This window comes from Ascaphus truei, chromosome 5 (genome assembly GCF_040206685.1).
Source record: "Ascaphus truei isolate aAscTru1 chromosome 5, aAscTru1.hap1, whole genome shotgun sequence".
In the NCBI taxonomy this organism is placed as follows: Eukaryota; Metazoa; Chordata; class Amphibia; order Anura; family Ascaphidae; genus Ascaphus; species Ascaphus truei.
The window spans coordinates 55,709,403-55,719,568 of NC_134487.1; the positions used below are offsets into that span (position 1 = coordinate 55,709,403).

Genomic DNA, 10,166 nt, shown 5'->3' on the forward strand with positions numbered 1-10,166 from the left:
ACATTACATCTTACATCCATAAATAAATGAGCTAATTATTCTCAGCGTTGAAAAAGTTAAATCAATATTTTACAAAGTCGTTTAACAAAATTACAAGTTGCATTAGTCCATCAATAACATCACTTTAATGCTACGCATTCCCTTGAATGGTTACTTTATGATGGCTCCACTGCAGGACAAATTTCCAGTGGCTCCTCAATTATTTCCCCTTTGACAATAATAAGAGATTTTCGCAAAGATGAACAAACTAGTGCCTAGCTGCATGCAAAACCTGCAGTGAAATGGTTCTTAGCACAAGCTTCAGCACATTTGTTGCTGTGTTTAGTCTTAGGTCAATAACAACTATATCACAATATACTGACGTGTTAACAATACCTACCCCCATCAGCAAAGAAAAGATCCATGTTTTGTACCTAACGCAAGGGTGATGCATCTCAGTCAGCTCCAGATCACTTGATTTAATATCTATATGGTATTTTCCATTTTCTTGCCTCTCTAGGTCCAAAGTAGCCATTCTGTCATAACTGAATTCCTCACTGTAGTCATCGTCTTTGGTCATATTGTCCTAGGGAGAAATACAATGTTGGTATTAGGTTTATAAAACAAAGAATACTTACTATTATTTGCAACAAACAAATTCTATTTTAAGAATATTACTAAATAGAAGGTTTTTTTTTTAAATCAACTTTTAATTCAAATGTTGTTCAACTATAAAAATATACTCTTGTCTACCATACATTTATGAGAATCAGTGCAATATTTTCATTAATAAACCTGGAGATCATTTATCACCTCTGCAAAACTGTTGTTAAATAGGTTTCAACTTGTTTGTTATGCACGGTATGTGGGTACAAGTGTAGCCCATAGGTTTACCAGATGCATTTGTAGTTAAATAAAACAGCAGAAAACCTCGGCGAAAAAAGGTTATATTACCAGTGGATGGTTACGAATACCCCTAGGCAATCAATTTAGGAAAAAAACCTAGGTTGATGAACCCTTCTGCTACAACCCCAATGGGGGTTATCCAAAAACCCTGGATGAGAGAGGTGAACAAGAAAACAGGGGGGAGCAAGGGTTTGTTATGCACGGTATGTGGATACAAGTGTAGCCCATAGGTTTACCAGATGCATTTGTAGTTAAAACATAAAAAGAATTGACAACAAAGATTGATTACAATGCAGAGAAAAGCCCTTTTAAAATGAAAGGCAATTTGCAGCAATAAAAAGATCAAATGCATATTTAGATTATTTGCAAGCAAATCTTATCTGATGTCCAAATGAGAATCTGAATAACACATTTGTAAAATGTAAGGCAGTGTACACACCATTTACAGTTTATTATAAAGAAGAAACAGTCACAACCAACCATTTTCTATATAAACTGAATGCACCTGTTTGAAGGGACCTTTATAGCACGGTCTTGTACGAGAAAAGGTATCGCAGTTCATAAATAATATACATTTTTAAAGACACTTTTTTGTTGCAATAGTTAAGCCACAAAAGAGTACATATTTATATCTGGATGAACAGATCTTATCAAACAGTAATACATACCTAATTTTTTTTAAAGTTGTCAACGGGATATGGTGTTGTGAGCAGTGTCGCCTGATGACTTGGGATTCTCGCTGCTTAGTGATTCATGCCGTCTTTGAAAAGTTTGCTCTTCCAGTCTGGCTCGGAAAAGCATCTATTCACATGCAGGACAAAGGCAGGGAAGAAATTGTACTTAAGCCAGAGGACAGAGATGCCTCTTGCATTTTAATTAGGAGAAAAAGCTAGAAGACGGCTACACAAACAAACAGGAGGATTGGTTCCTGTTAAACAGAGCATGGCCAAACTTGTACACTGAAAGGGGTGAGCCTGTTCCATAGGGTAATAATACATTTGAGGCACTTGCAAACCAGTAAAAATTCTTACGCATTTCCAGCCTACTTATTTATTCTTCCAATTTATTGCCTGACTTTTACAGGTACACATCCACAAACTTGCAACAAGTACGGAATCTTAAGTAGTGTTATTACAGTACTTGCGCTGCTACTAATGATGATATTTCGTACTGTAGCAATGCTTTGTAATACTACACCCAAACGCTTGGATTAAGAATCAAAGGGCCGAATACAACAGTGATGTAGGGGAGTGGTGCAGGAGAGTCGGAGTGTTGGTGCAGGAGGGTGGGAGTGGAGGAGTGCTGCAGGGGAGTGGAGCAGTGGGAGTGTTGGTGCAGGGAAGTGAAGGAGTGGTGTGGGGGAGTGGGAGTGTTGGTGCAGTGGAGTGAAGCAGAGCTGAATCTGTTCTGTTCTTTAAGAAGTGACTCCACACTCTAGAGCAGGGATTCCCAACCTTCTTTTATATTGTGCACCCCCTGCCTTAAAATACCTGTTCCGTGAACCCCTAATTAATAAATATGTATTGCCTACTCATCAGACTATTGTTAACAAAACCTTTCGATCCCAGGCAGTATACGGTTTTGAGCTCCCAGAGGGAATGTGTGTGTGGGTGCATAAGCATTATATACTGTATGTAGTTGTAGTCTTATTTATTTATAAAATGTTTTACCGGGAAGTAATACATTGAGTTACCTCTCGTTTTCAAGTATGTCCTAGGCACAGACTTATAATGACAATACATTAAGAGACGGCTTCAAGAGTCTCAGGTAGATTGTTCCAGTTGTAAGGTGCACGGTAAGAGGAGGAGTGGATGGATTCTTTGTTGAACTTTGTTGAACAATGCGCCGTTCTACACATGCGCAACTTCGGCAAAAAAAAACATTCTGCGCATGCGCGAACCCGGACCGGCCCGTTCTGCGCATGTGCAGAAATGGCGGCCCCCTTCTCGCCGAGAAGCGGGGCTTTGCTGTTCCCACACCCACACACATATATATATATATATATATATCATCAAAAAATAAATAGATGATACCGTTCTGTGGCTAACGAAATGCTTTTATTTGTGCGAGCTTTCGAGATACACTGATCTCTTCTTCCGGCGATGTTACAATGAATGAAGCAAAAGGTATACTTAAAAACAGTGTCTCTTGGAATGTTATCTGTGCTGTTCCTTCCCCCGGTGTGGATGTGTTTTATGGCTAGAGGTGTCAAAAGGTTACTGTGAAAGCAAGTGAAGAAAGAGTATGTATGTGTATCAGTGTGAATAAAAATGAATGGAGAGCTCACAGTATATACAGTGCTTTACACAAGGTGTGTGTGGAGTGGGAGTGGATATAAATGGTGTGGGTGGGTGTGGAAATGTGAGAGTTTGTAGCACAACTAAAAGTGTGTGTGGATACTAAGTGGTCCCTATTGGTGTATAGGGATGGAAAAACAAGGAGTATTAGTATGTGTGAGAGACAGCTGTGTGTGCATACATATAGCACAGTATGTACAGACATGGCCTTTAGCGCTCATGGGACGAGAGTTCACTAGTGTCAGTAATGACTCATAAAATTTCGATCTCTGTTTAGGCCACTGCTAAGTGTCCCGAACAGTTGCATAAATTTGTATTCATGCAACCGTCTCTCTTTCGGGGTTTTAAGATTACCTTTGAGTATGGCAACCCTCAGATCGTTCATCTTATGGCCAGAGTCAGAGAAATGTTCGCCAACAGGACTGTCTCTTGTACCGCGTGTGATGTTGTGGCGATGCAGGTTCATTCTCTTGTTTAGCCCCTGCCCTGTCTCACCTATGTAGTAGCAGCCTCCTGGGTGAAATACTACTTTGTATTGACAATTGCAGAAGGGTGCCCAACCCCAGTCCTCAAGACACCCTCCCCTCCCCCCCGCCCCCAGGATTTAAGGCTATCCTAGCTTCAGCGCAGATGGCTGACCCACTGATTGAGCCACCTGTACTGAAGCTGGGATATCCTTAAAACCTGACCTGTTGGGATGGGAGGGTGTCTTGAGGACTGGAGTTCAGCACCCCTGCTCTAGAGTACAAACCTAAATATTTTCCCCTAAGGAAAGAGAAACTATTTGAAAATCTTTCTAAAATGAAGCCCAAATTGCTTTTCCACATAGTTTATTAAGTGTAAAATGGCTCTAAATCCGGTGCAAATAAGGCCGTGGAATTTGATGATTGGGGGAAAAAAAAGGCTATACTGTACATAGCTCAACGTAGCCCTATGAATTTGCTTCCTTTGCATAGGTCTAGAACCACTATTTGCATCATCTGATTTTCCAACGTTCTCTCAATTGCTGCCAATCTTTTACAAATGAATGTCCCTATAGAAGTAGAAAAATTATATTGTGTGTTTAAAAGTCACCATACTCAGTCAACCGTTGCAAGGTACTGTATAACAAGCCATAACTAGCTATTAGATAGGGGTCACAGGCCAAGCAGCCATGCAAGCACAGGTTTATACTTCCCAAATGTAGCACCTTTTCCCCCTTGTGAACTCAGGATCTCCGGTTTACCAACAGGTACGCACTGCACCAGGAATACACAGGTAGCAACGCAAATCTCACATAGGGTGGGGGAAAAGGTGCTACAAATGGAGGCACTGCTGAGGTTCGTCTCATCCGGTCAGGTTTTCACAAGCAAACCATAGGAAGCAAGCACACTCTCAGTATTAAGGATAGAGGGGGCCAGGTGTAACTCTAGGGGACTCCTGCCTGCCATAACAGGGGCCCAACTTCCTCGCCAGGGAGTTGCAGCCTGCGCCGCCCCAAAGGGTGTCCTGTTTTGGAGCAACAAGCTACATGTCCTGGTTCTGAGTCACCCTGCGGACTGGCATACAGGGCATCTGGAAAGGTTGTCTTGATTGCCATGGGCTCAAGAACCCCCAGAAATGGACTATAGTGTCAGGGTTCAGCGGGTAAGCGGTAAAGCATGGATGGGTAGCGTCCGAGGTAGGGGAACCTTGGAGCAGGGTTACCAGAACCTCCGTTTGTGGAGTTATCGTCATGCTAGTAGCAGATTCAAGCACAGAATACCCCAGTATACAGAGACAGACTGTCAGCGTGTGCAGTGTGTTAAAAGGGGGGATTGCCTGCCCAGGGACATTCTTCCCTACAAGGAAAAATTACAGCGAGCAGTTGCAAGCTTTTGCACCATCTACAGAATCGTCTCGAAATGCCGAAACAGCGCCCCCTTCTCGCTCGTGGATTGGACATTTCAGTTCACCAGTGGGAGGGGCTGGGTGTGCCTATCCTAAGATTGCTGGACGTGACGAGCCAGAAGAGCTACAAGACATGTGTGCAGAGCTGCTCCTTTGTTGATAATCAACATGGCTGAAGGATTTGACAAAATCTACGAACTTACTGGTGGGTCCTTGTGATCCAGGATGATGAAGGGACTCTCCTGCTGGGGGGGGTCTTCCCTTTGTGTGACAATCTGGGGGAAGAGCTACAGGCGATGGCTAACTGCGCGGCCTGTCAAGTTCCCTACCTTCAGCCTAGGCCAGTGGGAACCCACTGTGTGAATACGTCTATGAGCACCGAAGAGTTGCTGACACTATATACTATGTTGCGCAAACTAACGGCGCTAGCTTAAGGCTCCACGGGCGATGCGACCACGCACTATCTCGCCATGATGTATGAACTGTTTTACCCCGAGCTACAACTTAATATCCACCTACCCCGATGCAGAGCCTAATATGGCGAGTCTTGACTTGGGACTAGGCTCGGTGTGCCACGTGGGGCAAAAGGAAGGCACCCTTCTTGGCCCTATGGCCTGGGTAGAAGCCTTTCAGAACCTACCTGCTGCCACCTCGTCACCGGAGCTGTATGCTGCCTTGTCCAGAGTGACGTACAAGCCGAGCAGTCAACCGACGGAGCCCCGCGGAGCAACACCACCAGCGTACTGCGAAGTACTTTCTGCTACCACTCCAACGATCTGCTCCAAGGGAGAGAATCCTACAGATGTGACCGCTGCTTACAGTGAGTCGGACGAAGAGACCGCGGACATCCCCGAGGTACCTGCCAAGGCCTCCCACGCACCCGAGTCAGAGGGCATCCTTCTGGTTCCGGTGAGCGACATCAGCCCCGCGATGAAGAGGACCAAGCGCAGAAGGCTGCTAATCAATATCTACGTCGGCGGAAGGAGATGCGCGAAGCCCGCGCTTGTGCTGCCACCTATGTGGAAGCCGCTGAGAGTCACTCCGATGCTCTGGGGCTGGTAGAAGAATTCCCCAGGAAAGTGCCAGGCGGTACTGTCCCAAAGGACCCAAGTATAACACCGGTTTCCGCTTCACAATCGGGAGGAGTGAAGGCCGTGGAGCTCTCCGGCCAGATGGACTCATCAACTGCTACTACCTCCCCGGTGAGTGAACGGCCCTCTGTGGCCCCTTCTTTCTAAGTTGCAGGAAGAAAAAAGAAGAGACTCTCGTGAAGCTGCAGCAAGATATCGTACGTCTAGAGGCCGTGGCCTACGGAGCCTAGCCGGGACTGTAGATTCTACTACAGTACGGTGCTACTCAGTCAAGGTACCCGACGGTCAGGGTAATATAGTAAAGAAACCGGATCCGGCCCACTACTATTGAGGTAGTCCTATATAACACCCATATTAGACCCAGGGTTCCAGCAAGGGATGTATGGGTGATGTGGGGTTGTTATTTTTACTGTAAATGTTTAAAACAGTTGTATTAGATTCTATTACAGGGTTGTTGATACAGTATGTTGATGTTGCACATACTCTATTCCTCAGCGGCGGCGTGAGGATTTTCACCATGGGGAGAATATAGCATAGCCTCCGGACTATATTCCTTCTCTTGGGCCCTAACAGTATAAGTCCTGCTAGGGACAGGCACTGAAAGGGTTAATTCCTCATGAAGGTCTAGTTTGCTATTGTAGCCTTGGATACACTTACTGTATCCAGGGGCGGGCCTAGCAACAATCTGAGGCTGAGCTCAGACAGAACGCGATGCGACGTGCGCTTACGTTCGCCACTCATTCGCTGTGTTCTGTGGGAGTTTTCAAACAGAAAACGACCCCAGGCGGTGAAGTGCTGCGTTGTCGCGGCTGTAGTTCAAGCTTTCAACTGAAGTTGAAATTTCAAGCAACAGCCGCATCACGTGCACTTCTCCAGCCAATCAGAAACACACACACTATTTTTTTGCTTCTTAAGTTATGCCCCCAATCGCGTCAGTCTTAGTGTGACCAGATTTTGAAAATGAAAAACCGGGACACATTTTTTTTTTTTAATATATATAACAGTTTATTTATTGTAGTACACTTATACTTTACTACCATTAGAGAGTGTGTGTGTACACCTCAATAATTGAACAAAAAAAAAACCCCAGATGTGAATGATTCTGAACCCGTGTCTGGATGCCCCCTCTTCACAATTTCTAAAAGCAGCAATCCCGCCTGGGATCTTACCTGATCCGCAGTCACTCAAGGTACTATACTGGAGGGGAGGTGTTCCTTACCTGTCTTCCGATGTCTCCCGCGTGAAATTTGAGTCAGATCTGGAAGAAAGCAGAGTAGGTTACTTCGGTGTAGGTATACGGCAGTTAAGAAAAGACAGAGGGTGAGGGAGACAGGGAGGGAGGGCGAGGGAGGGAGGGCGAGGGAGGGAGACAGCGAGGGAGGGAGACAGACAGGGAGGGAGACAGACAGGGAGGGCGAGGGAGGGAGACAGACAGGGAGGGCGAGGGAGGGAGACAGACAGGGAGGGAGACAGACAGGGAGACAGCGAGGGAGGGAGACAGGGAGGGAGGGAGACAGGGAGGGAGGGCGAGGGAGGGAGGGAGGGAGACAGGGAGGGCGAGGGAGGGAGACAGGGAGGGAGGGAGACAGGGAGGGTGAGGCAGGGAGGGTGAGACAGGGAGGGTGAGACAGGGGAGGGTGAGACAAGGAGGGTGAGACAGGGAGGGTGAGACAAGGAGGGTGAGACAGGGAGGGTGAGACAGGGAGGGTGGGAGGGTGAGACAGGGAGGGAGGGTCAGACAGGGAGGGAGGGAGGGTGAGACAGGGAGGGAGGGAGGGTGAGACAGGGAGGGAGGGAGGGTGAGACAGGGAGGGAGGCAGGGTGAGACAGGGAGGGAGGCAGGGTGAGACAGGGAGGGAGGCAGGGTGAGATAGGGAGGGAAGGAGGGTGAGACAGGGAGGGAGGGAAGGAGGGTGAGACAGGGAGGGAGGGTGAGACAGGGAGGGAGAGTGAGACAGGGAGGGAGGGAGGGTGAGACAGGGAGGGAGGGAGGGTGAGACAGGGAGGGAGGGAGGGTGAGACAGGGAGGGAGGGAGGGTGAGACAGGGAGGGTGAGACAGGGAGGGAGGGAGGGAGGGTGAGACAGGGAGGGTGAGACAGGGAGGGAGGGAGGGAGGGAGGGTGAGACAGGGAGGGAGGGAGGGTGAGACAGGGAGGGAGAGACAGAGGGTGAGACAGGGAGGGTGAGACAGGAAGGGAGGGTGAGACAGGGAGGGAGGGAGGGTGAGACAGGGAGGGAGGGACGGTGAGACACGGAGGGAGGGTGAGACAGGGAGGGGAGGGTGAGACAGGGAGGGAGGGAGACAGGGTGGGAGGGAGGGAGGGTGGGTGGTAGACAGGGTGGGAGGGAGACAGGGTGGGAGGGAGACAGGGTGGGAGGGAGACAGGGTGGGAGGGAGACAGGGGGTGAGACAGGGAGGAGGGAGATAGGGTGTGAGACAGGGAGGGAGACAGGGTGAGACAGGGTGGGAGGGGAAGGAGGGAGACAGGGTGGGAGGGGAACGGGAGGGAGACAGGGGTGGGAGGGAAGGAGGGAGACAGGGTGGGAGACAGGGTGGGGAGGGAAGGAGGGAGACAGGGTGGGAGACAGGGTGGGGAGGGAAGGAGGGAGACAGGGTGGGAGACAGGGTGGGAGGGAAGGAGGGAGACAGGGGTGGGAGACAGGGGTGGGAGGGAGACAGGGTGGGAGGGAGACAGGGTGGGAAGGGAGAAAGGGGTGGGAGGGAGAAAGGGTGGGAGGGAAGGAGGGAGACAGGGTGGGAGGGAAGGAGGGAGACAGGGTGGGAGGGGAAGGAGGGAGACAGGGGCTGGGGGAGAGAGAGGGAGGGAGAGACACACACCCACTGACACACACACACACACACACACACACACACACACACACACACACACACACACTGATACACACACACCCCCACTGATACACACACACACACACACACACACACACACACACACACACACACTGATACTGATACACACACTGATACTGATACACACACACTGATACACCCCCACCCCCCACTGATACACACACACACCCCCACTGATACACACACACACACCCCCCACTGATACACACACACACTGATACACACACACTGATACACCCCCCCCCCACTGATACACACACACACACACACACACCACACACCACTGATACACACACACACACACACACACACTGATACTATTACACCCCCCCCCACTGATACACCCCCCCCCCACTGATACACACACACCCCCCACTGATACACCCCCCCCCCACTGATACACCCCCCCCACTGATACACACACCCCCCCCACTTATACACACACACACCCCACTGATACACACACCCCCCCCACTGATACACACACACACCCACTGATACACACACACACACACACTGATACACACACACCCACTGATACACCCACTGATACACACACACCCACACACCCACTGATACACACACTGATACACACACACCCACCCACTGATACACACACACCCACTGATACACCCACTGATACACACACACACACTACTGATACACCCACACCACTGATACATACAACACACCCCACTGATACACACACACACACACACACACACTGATACACACACACTCCCCCACTGATACACACACACACCCCAATGATACACACAACACACCCCCACTGATACACACACCCCACTGATACACACACAACCCCACTGATACACACCCCCACCCCACTGATACACACACCCCCCCACTGATACACACACACACACACACACACTGATACACCCCCCCCCACTGATACACACACACACATCCCACTGATACACCCCCCCCACTGATACACCCCCCCCACTGATACACCCCCCCCCACTGATACACACACACCCCCACTGATACACACACACCCCCCCACTGATACACACACACACACACACACACACACACACACACACACACACACACCAGATACCACACACCCCCCCCCCACTGATACACCCCCCCCCCCACTGATACACACACACACACACACACAC

General features: G+C 49.0%; 1 protein-coding gene across 2 annotated transcripts in view; it reads right to left on the reverse strand.

Annotated features, from left to right (window-relative positions):
• The window catches only part of MLC1 (modulator of VRAC current 1), a 64,863-nt gene extending 63,170 nt beyond the window's left edge, over window positions 1–1,693 (reverse strand). For both annotated transcript variants that reach the window (XM_075599831.1, XM_075599832.1), the window contains exons 1-2: window positions 1,554–1,693; window positions 380–565 (exon numbers count right to left, since the gene is read on the reverse strand). In XM_075599831.1, coding sequence (XP_075455946.1) covers window positions 380–559 — 180 coding nt within the window. In that variant the 5' untranslated portion in view covers window positions 560–565; window positions 1,554–1,693. The remainder of the gene's footprint in view (window positions 1–379; window positions 566–1,553) is intronic.
• Window positions 1,694–10,166: the final 8,473 nt, after the last annotated feature.